The 14,090-nt window shown below is 46.4% G+C and overlaps 1 protein-coding gene across 3 annotated transcripts; it reads right to left on the bottom strand.

The window, feature by feature from the left end:
* Positions 1–269: 269 nt before the first annotated feature.
* LOC309361935 (mitochondrial ornithine transporter 1-like) lies at positions 270–14,036 on the bottom strand. Of its 3 annotated transcripts, none has more exons than XM_081897261.1 (7): positions 13,528–14,036; positions 10,254–10,364; positions 7,917–8,175; positions 6,617–6,757; positions 4,721–4,893; positions 2,519–2,677; positions 270–1,066 (listed from the first exon to the last, which is right to left on the bottom strand). In XM_081897261.1, the coding sequence occupies exons 2-7, from the start codon at positions 10,321–10,323 to the stop codon at positions 939–941; spliced, it is 930 nt and encodes a 309-aa protein (XP_081753387.1). In that variant the 5' UTR covers positions 10,324–10,364; positions 13,528–14,036; the 3' UTR covers positions 270–938. The 3 variants fall into 3 exon arrangements, with proteins under 3 accessions (XP_081753387.1, XP_081753388.1, XP_081753389.1); XM_081897262.1 differs by lacking the exon at positions 13,528–14,036 and adding an exon at positions 11,167–11,267 and having other exon boundaries at positions 10,254–10,372; XM_081897263.1 differs by lacking the exon at positions 6,617–6,757 and having other exon boundaries at positions 13,528–14,025.
* Between the last annotated feature and the right edge of the window lie 54 nt (positions 14,037–14,090).

The following is a 14,090-nucleotide window of genomic DNA, read 5'->3' on the forward strand; positions in this document are numbered from 1 at the left end:
TGGGAGACCAGGGTTCGAATCTCCACTAGGCCTCGAAGCTCACTGAGTGACCTTGGGCCAGCCACTGCCTCTCAACCTACCCTACCTCACAAGGTTGTTTTGGAGTTTAAATGAAGAGGAGAGAGAGCTGCATAGGCCACGCTGAGCTCCTTGGAGAAGAAATGTGAGATGCGAATGCTACAGATACATGGGTAGGCAAACTAAGGCCCGGGGGCCGGATCCGGCCCAATCACCTTCCAAATCCAGCCCATGGACAGTCTGGGAATCAGTGTTTATTTCTCTGTTTCCTGAGATCCCACACAAATCTCAAGATTTGCAGGACAATATATGTACAAAACCCCCGAAACAAAGCCTGGATTAGGTTAAAAGAAGAGAAAGCAAAATGCAATGGCTGGTCTTGCTTCCATGGGGCATCTTTCAGCCAGCTGCACACATGCCCTGCATCTGCAGGTGAACTGGAAAGTGGATAAACGCCGTAATTACCTGCAATCTTCCTTATCAGCCCCATCCAGCATGCTACTATAGTCCAAAAGATCTGAAGGACAGCCAGGTTGGGGAAGCTTGCATTAAAGATCACTAAGAAATTGGACTGCCTCGTCACATTTCCCACACCCCACAGGATGGCTGATTTCAAATCATTCCCATCTCACAGTTCCCCCAATATGTCTCCGCTGTCTGGCTGCTTTGCTGGTCTTTGCAGCATCTGCTGAGAAAAAAAGCAATCTTGGGCTGTCTTCTAATCCCACCCCACTGACAGATACCCTGAAATCCAGAAAGCCCTACCCTACCCCCCCCCATTTCCTGCCTTGAGCCAAGGGTGTCCCCTCCAAGATCCCCTTGAGAGAGGTTGACCACTGCAGTTCTGTTCAACCAAGAAAATCCCCAGCTCTCTCCATCCATCAACAAAGTCCCCGTTTCTCTGGGACTGAGTCCGGACTTCAGGTTGTCCTCTCTGCTAGGCTGGTCAGCTTTTTCTGAGTCAGTTCGTAGGCAAGGAAGAGGGCGCCATTGGATGGCAGGGCACGGATCACCGTGGGCATCAGCCCGCAGTAAAGAGGCATAAACCCTACAAGAAAAAGGAACATATAAAACCATCTTATACCATGCCACACTATTGGTCAATCTATCCCAATATTGTCTGCCTTGGAGGGTAGCTGATGTCATGGGTCTGGGACAGAGAGGGGTCTTTCTCAGCACTTATTATTATTAAATTGTTGTTGTTGTTGTTGTTATTAATTACTTCTTGCATGCCAAAATGGTTTCTAAGTAGTCTACAACTGTAAACATCAATACATAATTAAATACACATGAACAAATCCACCAGGGAATTAAAACTTCCTCAATTAAAATATAAAAGAAAAACAAACAATTAAGAAATGTGTGATAAAAATCAGTAAAAACAATAAAACCAGAAATTCAAGTTCAGAAGAATGTTCGCCTAAACAATTCTGTCTTCGGGAACCGGCAGAATGCCAATGCTGATGTGGCCTTTTGTATTTCAGCAGGGAGGACTGGGATTGAACCTAAGGCCTTCTGCATCAAAAGCACCTGCTCTGATCATCCATACCCATAGAAAGAGGCAATAACAAGGCAGTCTTTTGATGCCTAGTGGGGAACCTCTGACACACAGTCCTAATTGGGCACCTGTAGGACACCCTGTTTATCCAGTGAGGCCATTTTGGCCAACCACAGTCAGAGGCATTGAATGCCAGTGATGCCAGAGACAGCATTTAGCCATCATGAGTAATGCCCACTGACAGCACTAATGATTCCATCAGGCAGTAAGAGAAAAGAAGCAGGGCAATTCCATTGCCCCTGCTGAGAGACCAGTTGCATTTGTTCCTCCCTAAGAGTCCCTAAGAAGACATGGGTGGTGCTGTGGTCTAAACCACTGAGCCTAGGGCTTGATGATCGGAAGGTCAGTGGTTCGAATCCCCGTTGTTCGGTCCCTGCTCCTGCCAACCTAGCAGTTTGAAAGCACATCAAAGAGCAAAGTAGATAAATAGGTACCACTCCGGCGGGAAGGTAAATGGTGTTTGGTGCACTGCTCTGGTTTCGCCAGAAGCGGCTTAGTCATGCTGGCCACATGACCCAGAAAAACTCTGCAGACAAACGTCGGCTCCCTCAGCCAGTAAAGTGAGATGAGCACCACAGCCCCAGAGTCATTTGAGACGGGACTTAACTGTCAGGGGTCCTTTACCTTTACCTTTTTAAGAGTTCCCTAGCAGCAGCCATGCCATCAGCCTGCCTGAATTGTTTCCACTGAAGCTGGTTGCTTGACAAACTGTACCTTTAAGAACTGCTGCCCGGAGTTTGCTTTTTTTCTTCTTCCCTAAGCCCTCCTCCTCCCTCCTCTCCTTTTTCCTTGTGTGTTGTGCCTTTTCCATTGTAGCCCCGAGGGCAGGGAATGTCTGAGTACTCATCTTTGTAAGCCACTCTGGGAACCTTGCCAGCTTAAGGACAAAGTTTTTTTTTAAAAAAAATGCTTTAAATAAATAAATGTCTAGGAAGGACTCGCCTTCTGTACGTAGGATGTGTAAGAAGGAAAGCAGGAAACCTTCTTGCCGCCCAGCCATGGACAACACCTGGATCCGTGATTTCACTGAATCAATGGGATAGACAGCCAGCCAGAAAGCAGCACCACCGATTCCGCCACTCACAGTCACAGGGAGAGCACCTGCAAAAAGTAGGTGTAGCTTAACGGTCACCGTTGTTGCTCAAGCAGATTATGGTCAAGTACATCTAGACAAGACCCACTTCTGGAACATTTCAGAAAGCTTAAGCTGGGTTTACACAATAGCAGGCTCTCCAACAGAACAGAGTGGTGGTAAATTCTGAAGTACAGACACTCCTATTAGCATTGCCTTCTAAGACTATATGGTAAAAATGATTTTGGGCTATTACATACCACTTTGCTTAGCGTCCATCCTGATAAAGAGTTCTGATGGACTCGTTATTTTGTGACATTTTTGGTTAACTACTGTATAATAAAGGGACTTTGCAATGATGGGAGTCGGGAGTATAATATGGTTGCAGGGTACCAGGTTGGAAAAGACCATGAATTGCTGAAGCAGAGATGGGGAACTTGTGAATCTAGCTGGACTCCAGCTCCCATCAACCTAACCATTGGCCATGCTGGCTGGGGCTGATGGGTGTTGGAGTCCAACAATTTCATGAGGGCTGCAGGTGCTCCCTAGCTCAGAGGATGATAACACTGGGCTAGATGGGCAATAACCTGAAGGCAGCTCTGTATCGGGAAGTTTTTAATGTTTGACATTTTATTATGTTTTTATATGTGCTGGAAGCCTAATAATAATAATAATAATAATAATAATAATAATAATAATAATAATAATAATAATGTTTCATGGGTCAGGCAAACTTCGTAGCCTCAGTAGTGGCCAAGTGATGACTAAGAAAAGGAACTTGGAACAGCAAGCTTCCTGCCTACCAACATTAGACAGGTACATCCACTATATTCTTTTAAACACCTGCTGAAAACTTTTCTGTATTCAACAAATCTATCCAGACACGTGAATTAGTTACAGCCATTTCAGATGTTTCATTGATTTCATCCTTCATAAACGGTTTTATGCATATCTGTTTTAAATTGCTTTGCACATCCTAATCATGCTTTATATATAAAGCCAGACTGCACGCTTCTTGGATACTTTCTTTAAGCAAGCCGTTTATGCATTTTTGAAATAAGCAAACAAAAATGAATGTTGAGGAGGCTGGCATGGAAGCAGGCAGCTGCTGTCCTCTCTGGATCAGAGCCATTCCACCACAATCACTGTGTCAGAGCTCCCCAGAAGGAAGGGGCTGGCATTTCCCAGAGGAATCATCGGCACATTCTAGGACATGCAAGGTTCTGCTTGGCTCTGGCACCTGCTGGAGAGTCTGCACTCTTCCAGAATCCCCTTCCTGTATTCCTGGCAGGCAGGCAGGCAGGCAGGCAGGCAGGCAGGCAGGCAGAGCAGCTGGCACAGGCGTGAGAGCAAGAAAGCCAATTCTAATGGAATCCCTCTTCAGGGCACCTCTGAAGGGCAAATTGAGGCATGCCACCACACACAGAAGCATCCAAGAAAAAGATCATTCTAAGCAAATATCTCTTTTCTCTGCCAGAGTATTTACATTGGGGCTTCTCAGGACCTCCCTTGCCCAAGAGCAAGTTCTGCTGACTACCCAAATAGGACTAAACTGAACCCTTGCTATTGACTGTTTGATCTCCCCCAAGACGGGACCCCTCCTCCAGGTGTCCTTTGTATTGTCCATTCAGGAAGATTTGAGTTCATAGTGGTATTTAGGCAGTTATCTGCTGTCTTGCTTTCCATATACTGTTTGCAGCTGCAAAAGATGTTGGAATGGATATACTGTTTCATTTCCAAATCAGTGCCTATTTTGTAACTTTCTACTGAAATCTTGTAAACTTTTTCTTGCCCTGCAGGGCAAAGGTTTCTGTCCAGAAAGCAATAATGCAGCAACATTGGGGTAGTATTGCAGAGCAACTAATAAAGCAGAATGATCTGTCGTTAGTTCACCACTAATGTGCTGTCATTGCATCAATAGCACATTGTAGAATACCCCTGCAAAAAGCACAACCCTGGAAAGGCTGCTGCCTCTGACATCTTTCAGCTCATTTCTTTTTTCCCGTTCTGGCTTACTGGGCAAAGCTGAGGACCCCTGTAGAGAAATCCCCCTGCTCCCAGGCTTTGCTTACCCAGCTCCTCCTTTGACTGTCCAGCCTGGAGGAAGAAGCTTCGGCTGACTTCATAACCCCCAAAGAAGAAGAAATAGCCAGGCACCTCCCGTAGCCATGTGCTGGTCAGACCCTGGAAGAAACCCAGGGGGCCTTCTGAATGGAAGATGGCTTTCACCACAGTCCAGGTGGAACTATAAGAGGGGAGAGAAGAAAGTCCCATGACACATGGAGAGCACAGAGAATCCATATTAGGGGTAGACTGAGGGCCTCGTTTCCCAATGTGCAGCCTTTCTGGGACTGCATGCCTGGGTAGCTGGGACAACAGATTTGACATTCATCTTTGTACAGGAGGCAACAGGCCAATATTGCAAAAGCCAGAGGCTTCCAGACACACTGTTTTTGGGAATTTGTGAGTGGAAGACTCCCCTGGGTGATGAGTTAGTGAGTGCTAGACACTGAACCCCTGGATTCAGCAAAAGTTAAACCAGAGCTTTCCAAACTTTTCCTGTTGGGAAATGCATTGTTTCACGACACAGTAAATCAGTTTTACTAACAAACTGGAGGTTAAACTAACCCCTTTCCAGCCCCAGGAGGAGCGCGGGGAGCATTCTCACAACGCACCTACACACTGCAGCCGACACGCTAATGTGTCATGACACACAGTTTGGCAAACTATAGGTCAGGCCAGCTTCTGTATGAGGTAATCACCTGGGAGATGAGCTACTAAGAAAACAAAAGGAAGGTTATGAGCCATTAGGAACGCCAAGGAGAGGGGGAGATGGAAGGAGCTCCTCCCTCAACTGTTAGTTAGAAAGCCAAAAGGCACGTGTTTTGGGTTGACTGTGATGTGAGCTAGAAGCCGGGGGAAAGCAGCAAGCAGAGGTTCAGAGACCCATGGCTGATTTCTGTTTGAATCCAAGGCTGCAGCCAGTGTTTTTTGCCTGGGGGTACGCATTTCCATGTGCTGCGCTGGCTCACCAGATGCAGCTTGTCACGCTGGCCACGTGACCTGGAAGTGTCCTCGGACAGCGCTGGCCCCCGGCCTCTTAAGTGAGATGGGCGCACAACCCTAGAGTCGGACACGACTGGCCCGTACGGGCAGGGGTACCTTTACCTTTACCTTTTTACGCATACCCCTAAACATTTTGTGAATCTTTGTACTTTTGTCCATTTACTGTATTTATTCTTCCCAATTTGAACTATAAAATGGTGATTTTCTTGAGTCAAAATGAGAGTACCCCTAAACATTTTTTAATAAAAAAGGCCCAGCTGCAGCTATGGGAGACACAAGAACCTTTTGGGGTGCTAATGCTGTGAGCCTCTCCATCATAGGCTCAGGTTGCATATATGTGTGAATAAACCATATATCTTAAAGACACCCAGTCTTTGCTGTGCTTCAAAAGGAAATCCTGGGTGAGTGCTTGGAGCCCCTGGAATCTCACACCGCTGTGGAGACTGGGGTGGCATGCAACAGTGCATTTCTCCACTCCGGCAAGCAGGAGGCATTCTTGGAGTTCAAGAACACATTGCAGCCAGGCGAAAAATCTGGGAGGGGTGTGACCTAGGAAGGAGGTGTGGCCTATGGAGAATTTGGAGGACCAGACAGAGAAGCCAAGGAAGCCTCTCTCTCTTTCTCAATACATAATTAACATCAGGTATCCTTTCCCAATCTGGGACCTTCCAAGTGTTCCAGCCAACAATTCTAATGACAATTCCCAAGAATTATTATTTTTTGGTGGGGGGCATGATTGTTTATAGTGATACAATACTGCTTTGAATGTGTAGTGCAGAGGGGGCCTTAAATGGCTTCCCCTCTCAAAGGATTAAATTCACATGGGAGAGGCGCCTCGGCACCCATTAGCCTGGATAACGAAATAGAGCCTCCATGTTGCGAGGCAGTCTACCTCCGAGTACCTGTGCCTCGACAGAGCTGTCTGCCCTGTGACCTTCATCTCATGGAGAGCTTGCATCCGGCACTTCACCAGCTCTGTGGGGCACAGAACCATGGAGGAGAAGACTGATGAGAAGGAGCCGGCAATCGCGCTGTGCAAATCACTGTAATAACCCGAGAGAAGAATCCTCAGAGGAAAGCAAAGACCAGAGGGCGGGTGGGGGGAATCCCACAGCTAGGGAGCAACCTTCCACCCTCCCATACACTATGTATTTGTTTGCCTTTCGCCAGCAGAAATGAGCTCGAACCTGGTGTCCTCCATAAGTTTTGGGCTGCAACTCTGCTTGGGAAGTCTGACCAGGCTGAGGAATTCTGAGCAAAAGGATCCTACCCTGAGCAGCCTCCCACCCAACCCTCCCTTTGCATTCTATCTTTCTTTCTTTCTATCATCTATCTATCTATCTATCATCTATCTATATCTATCTATCATCTATCTATCTATCTATCTATCTATCTATCTATCTATCTATCTATCTATCTATCTATCTATCTATCTATCTATCATCTATCTATCTATCATCTATCTATCTATCTATCATCTATCTATCTATCTATCATCTATCTATCTATCTATCTATCTATCTATCTATCTATCTATCTATCTATCTATCATCTATCTATCATCTATCTATCTATCATCTATCTATCTATCTATCATCTATCTATCTATCTATCATCTATCTATCTATCTATCTATCTATCTATCTATCTATCTATTTATTGAAATCCCTCTTTACACCTATGTTGCAAGCTACTGTGAGACCTATGCTATGTCAAATATTTAAAAGACAAACTAATGCTGCAGAATTTAAAACCTCAAGGATTTAAAACATACAGTAAAAGAAAAAGCAAAACATCTGAGAGGCATTCAGGGCACAAGACCTCCTGAAATCAAACAGTTCTGACCAGGTGCCTGAAACTCAGAAGGGACTGTTCCTATCTAACTTTCTCCAGTGGGGATTCCCATAGAGTTGGGGCCCACAGTCCTGAAGCTGTGACTCACCCTGGGTGTCCAGTGTGGTGGCTGGTGTCCATTGGGTCTCATAGGGCAGACAATGGGGAGCCAGAGCCAACTAGTTCCAGCTTTGCCCCCATCCACCCCCCTGCCTTCTAACAAGGCCAAAACTGAGACTGAGGAGGAGGAAGATGGCAGGCGAGCCCCCCACCCCACCCTGTGCTTGGCTGCAAGCAATAATGCACCACTGTTTATATCAAAGTCTCAGAGCCTCTGGCAGAAGAGAGGGGAAGAGAAAAAGACTGTACCTGAGCTCCTGGACATTGCCCAACCCAAAGAGCTGCCTCACGAGCTGCTGGCAGAACCCATAGCAAGCAAAAAGCACAGCGTTCTCCGCAACGTTGGCCAGCAAGGCTGGAGTGGTGCCTTGGTAGAGCCCGTGCATGCCCTCCTGCTGGTAGGTCTTGACTGAGCAGTCAAAGAAGCCCTGGTACATTGTTGGGAAGGTCTGCATCTTCACCTTGATAGTGTCAAAAGGCTGCCCGGTCACCACGCATGCCACACCACCTGCAAAGAGCCACCCCACCCCAGGCAAGGTCACTCACTTGCTCCTGAAATACAGGGCAGATCAAACCAACTGTACTGCAGTTTCTGCTTTGCCAAAACGTATCCATGAAACACGTCAAGGGATTAGCATTAAAGGAGCACACTCTCCCTGTTCTATAAGGCCTGCTTCTGTTCTAAGCTGCTATGATGGAAATGGGACATATTAGGGGGCCTCTCCCATATAAACTTGTCAGAACATTCAGATCCAACATCTCAAGTCCCATGTCCCCATAGCCTTTGTTGGCATCTCTTCAGTGCCAGGACGACCTATATATTTTCCCTAACTAAGATTATGCTGCTTTCTAATTCCTAGCGTGCTGCTAAACTTCCTGTGGCTAGTTTGGGGTTAAAGCTGCAGCAGTCTTGCTTGCATTTTTCCTCCTGCCTTTCCTTGCTGTCTGCCTTGTGTTTATTGGCTGGCCAGCCATGAGAAGTGGAGTCTTTTATGTGATGGCACCCAGACTGTGGAATGCCTTCTGGAGGCACCTTTGCCTTCACCATTGCTGCTTGCTTTACCCAGAGCACTTAATGCCCATTTATTTCCTCTGGCTATTTCTCTGCTGACTTGGAACGTTATCTGTCAAAGGCTTGGCGTTTCTAATTCGTCTCTGCTTGTCTTCACCTGTATTTATTTATAAAACCTACAAACAGCTTTTCACCACCAAAGTGGTCCCAAAGACAGATTCAGAAAGTGTGACAAAGAAAACAAAATTACAGTTTGAACATTAAAACCAACAGAAGTCCATGCTGTACCGTACAAAATATAAGACTTCAGAGCAGACCTGACCAAGACCTTTATTTTCTTGGATACATTTTGTGATGTTTTGTGATGTTTTAGGGATATCTTGCACAGAGAAGTAGAAGAACAGAGATTATCCTGAGATCATGAGACCAGTCTCCCTACACCACCTGGGAGGGAAGTTCAGAGGGTAGTGGTGATAGCAGGCTTTGTATGCAGTAGATCCCAATTTATATATACTCTCTCCAGGGAAGCCTGCCCAACACCAGCCTTGTCTGCATTTTTGCCTCAGAAATAGCTTTTTTTGTTTTCTTGGATGTTTGGGCAGCATGGATAATGGGATATTGTATTGTTAAACCTGTTTTAATGTTTACGTGATTCTGAAACTGTATTTCTCAGCTGAGGAAAGTGGACGTGCAGAAATCTCTTCACTCAGTCTTAGCCAGAAAACAGATTTGACAGCAAGACGCTGTAGGGTAGCAGCAGGTACCTGCCAGCAAGCCCAGTTGTCATAAGTCGGCTTTTGCCAGATGTTTTGGACTACAACTCCCATCAGACCATTCGCAATCCAAAGCATTTGGAGGGCACCAGGTTGACAAAAGCTACTTTACGCTGTTGCTAGTTCTACACATCTCTTTCCCTTCAGAGCAGACAACTAGAAGCCAGACTCGGCACAGGGCCTGCCAGATGTAGACCTATTTAACACTACAATAAAAGACCACGCAGATCTCCATATACTTGCATGCACACACCCCTCACATCCAAGATCCACCAAAGGGCTCCACTTCCCATGGCTCTTCTCTGAATCTTGCTTGCTTTCCTGAAAAAGGCATTGCCTCCAGTGCTTGCTCAGTTTTAAGGGAGGGGTGGGAAACACTTTCCAGTTAAGGACCGCCATTACCTTTTGGACAAGGCCACATTCAAGTGGTGGGCGGGGCCAGAGGCAAAAGTGGGTGGACTAACCAAGGCAAGCTTCGCCTTTGTACAGTAGGCTTATTTTTGCACACCCACCCACCCTCCCGCCTCTCTATCTTCCACCCAGGCAAGCAAAAGGCACGGTCAATGACACATTCCAACCAGACAGAAGCACTTAAGGCAGGGGCAAAGCAGGGCTGGTTAGGGGAATGGCTGGGGGTGGGGATTGTGGTATGGGGAAAGTCCCATGGGTCAGTCAGAGAGGCTTGGAGCTGCCCCTCCTAGGTTAAGAGTTCCATTCTTCCCTACACCTGCCATTGATCTCCCCTCTAAAGGGAGGCTTCTTGACCCATCCTCCGAGCAGCTCTCCATCCTTCAGGCTCACCTGCTGCCCCTGCAGTGAGGTCGATAAGCATCTGCACCAGCGGGTGGACTCGGGCTTGTTCAGTAGGCATCTCAGCACACAAACGTACAGGTGCAGGTGTCCCAAAGAAGACTGCAAGACTGGAGGGGGGAAATAAGAACATCAGTAGTGTTGTGGTTAAGTTTTGAAGCAACTCATCATGACGGCCCCTGTAGCCACGCAGTCAAGGAAAGTCCAGAAATTAGGCAGCTGTGCTGATCCATTATTATTATATAGACAAGCGCAGAAGCATTGTTACATAGCATAACACCCAGTTTATTAGGACCAGCATGCCTGCAATCCAACAGTTTCCTGGGAGCACTATTGAACTTAGAGGTGCTTCCTTCCCATTGAAAGGGTGGGCTTGCAAAACACACAGAGCTTAAACGAAAGATCTTCAGCTAGCTAAAAGGCAACCTTATGGGTTGTATCAAATGGTAGTCACATTCAAAGCAGGCCAAATAAATTAATGAACCTAGTTCCACTTGTTTCAGTTAGGTCTGCTATAGGTATGACAGTGGGACTTAGAAAAGCACCTAAACATGAAAATGTTACTATTCAAACTGTTACCATGAAGTAAGAACCTCACTGAACAAAAGAAATACCTCAACTTTGCTTATTTTTCACAGGCTTCTGACTACTTCCAAGCTAATCTGTTGCAAACACACTTGAAAGCTTATTGCGCCATTTAATTGCTAGAAAAAGGAGGATCTGCTGTTCCAGATGACCTCAGTGCCTGGCATTAATTATCCTGGCAGTCTAGGAGATTACAGCATTACCTCAGCTTGGGGGGAAAGTTCCCAGATCTGCACTCCTACACCACTGAAGAGCGTCATCTAAATAGGCTCCATCCTGCCCCCCAACCGAAGGTTATGTAAATATCTGAGTAACAGACCTGTAAGGGGAGAGGGTGAAGCAGGATGAGGTGTCCCAGGCAGCTACCTGAGGTAGGCAGATGAGGTGCAAAAAGTTAAAGGGAGCCAAACAAGGAATGTGAGTTGGGTGGGGGTGGCATTTCCTTTCCGTCTTGTGCCTTCTTACCCACCCCAGCCTTAGCCAGCTAGTCAGCCAGACAGCCAAATACTCTTCAGGGGGGAAAGGCTGCTAAATTTTATCCCAGCAGGGCTCCTGGGCATTTATTAGCTCTATGCAGCAAGTGGATCATTCCCCATCTATATATACTAGACAAGAAGCATTCACCGTTGAATTTCTAGCTGTTGCACAGTTGCGTGAGGCAGATTCCTTGACACAAATACACACACACTACATTTCCAGAGGTTCTTTAAAGTTGCTAAAATTTGCTTTGTACAGGTCTTCATCCAGTGCCGGTACCCACTATAAAGTTGTTACTGCAAGTGCCACACTTTTAACATAAAAAGGACGAATGGACCCTGTAACAGAGCGTAGTAACACGGGGCCATTGCATTAGCTGGCTTTGCAGTGGGCTGATAAAAGGCCTCAAATGACCAGACAGCAACTGGAAAAATCCTGTCAGATCAGAAAACTGACGAAGGCTGTTACAAGGTCTCTGGGACAGCTAGAAAACCAGGCTGCTCTCTTGTAGGTTAATTGCTCTCTCATCTTTTTGCCTTAGGGCTGGAAATGCCAATCTGAGTAGTAGGGCGCAGCTGCAGAGCTGCACCAACAGAATCTAACTACAGAAAGGTGGCATGAAATTATGGTGAAGATTGCTACAGTCAGCTCTTTGGTATTTAGAATACCAAGTCAGAGTAGAGTATCGAGAGACTTTGGGTCATATTACAAGCCTGTAGAAATCTGCAGGGCTGCTACAGAACACTGAAACCAACAGGATACAGACAGGTACTGTGGGACACTAGGCTGCTCTCCCAAACGTTACCAAAAGCTCAAGCTTATTGAGGCCATCTCAGGATACAGCTTTGGGGAGAATGGTTATCACCACGTAGGTGGACTCTGCTGCCTGACAAGCTCATGTTTCTTGGGTGAAATTCCAGGTGCTGATTAGAACTGCCCAAGGCTGGGTGCCAAGTTACCTTACCTACCCTTTGCTTCCACTCTTTAACTTACCGGTACTTCTATGCATTTGCAGAAAACATGGAACATAGATGCGCTGCAGCTGTCACCAGCCAGCCTCAGTACTGTAGTACGATTGCCCATGAGCAGCTATCTCTAATAGGGACCTACAGATGTTTTAGATTCTAGCTCCCATCAGCTGCCGCCAGCAAAGCCAATGGTGAGAGATTAATAGGGGTTGGAAACATCTGAAGAGCACCAGGGGGGGGGGGGGACTGCCCCAGCGAGGCTATTTGAGTTTAGTCTTTCAGAATCCCACAAATCAGGGGTCATGAATGTCTACAAGCATTTCAACAGGAACAACGTATGGCCTTAGAACTTCTTGTTTATGCTAGGGAAGGAAAGGAAGAAGCAGATTCCCAATGTACATAGGTATTGGGCCAGAAAGAAGATATACAGCTGTGGTTATGCTTCGGCAGAACCCATGGTATAGATTGCTGCTGTGCTCACTGCTACACATGCCATTATCATCATCCTTTCCCACCAACAGCAGCTTGGAAGGTGGGGCTATTCAAAATTCCTCCTTTTTGCCACATGACCTTAGCAGACAGCAGAATTTTAAAGCTACTTATCGACACTTGCCATTTCTCAATAACTGCATGGCAACAGATGACCATATCATGTGAAAGCTGGAAAGAGAAAATCACAGCCAGAGCCTACAGCACACTTTCCAAACTGTCTTGGGACACATATTGGCTGCAGTGTCTAGGATGTCACGCGAACACTCCCCACGCTCCTCCCGGGGTTGGAAAGGGGTTAGTTTAACCTCCCGTTTGCTAGTAAAACTGTGTTGCAAAATGATGCCTGTCTAAAAAGGATGTCACCAACATGAAAAATTTGGAAAGCCCTGGCCTAACGGATCCGTTTTGCCAAGGGCTATCTACTCCAGCTAACAGCAGCTTGCCAAAGAAACTGGGAAGAGGTCTGGCCCAGTTCTTACAACAGATCCTTTTCACTGCAGATGCCAGGATTATCCTTTGCATGCAGAACCTAAGATCTAGTATCCATCTCTCTTGACTGTTTAACCACTTGCTGTGTAATACCAGCAACTCCCATGTTTCTGCAGCTCCGCACAAAATGCCCCATAGCTTGCATAACTAGGAAACTGCTTATATTTTCGCCACCCAAAGCAGAATCACAGCCTCCCCCCTCCTCCTGCTGTCCCACCAGTGCATGGGGCAGTTCAATTAGTAGAGAATCCTACATACCTGAATGGTTTCTGCTGCCAGCAGCTCTGCTGTAGTAGAATCTTGCAAACAGCACCACCCACCAGGCTTGCAAGCTTGATGAACTTTGAGCAGAAACGAATGTCCCCTTCACCTCCAGCACACCCTGTTTATATAGGGCCCAGGTTCCTACGGTAAGTCTGGCTCTTATCTTGAATCATTAAGCTGGTTCAGACAACAGTTGCTACACACTGCATTTTTTCCATCTCCAGGCATAAGGCAAGAGCAGAGTTGTGGATGTTGACTGCCTTACTCTTGCTTCTAATAGCTGTTTGTGCACCCAAAACATTACAGAACCAGTGAGTCCACATTGTGCATACTACAGTAATAATCCCAAACTGAAGACTAGGAGAACGGAGCAACTGTGTGAAATTATAAAACACTCTTGCTTCTGCCTGCAACCTATCCACTTTCCTTTCACTTTCCAAATCAAGTGAAGGTGCAACACTTTTCATTCTCTCACCCCTTCAAAACAATTTTTCCAGCTCTGAAAGGAGCAACTTGAAAGTTGAGTGGTCCACTTTGCCCACAAACTTCCTCC

The sequence above is a fragment of the Podarcis melisellensis genome (assembly GCF_964234715.1).
Source record: "Podarcis melisellensis genome assembly, chromosome: Z".
NCBI classification, from domain to species: domain Eukaryota; kingdom Metazoa; phylum Chordata; class Lepidosauria; order Squamata; family Lacertidae; genus Podarcis; species Podarcis melisellensis.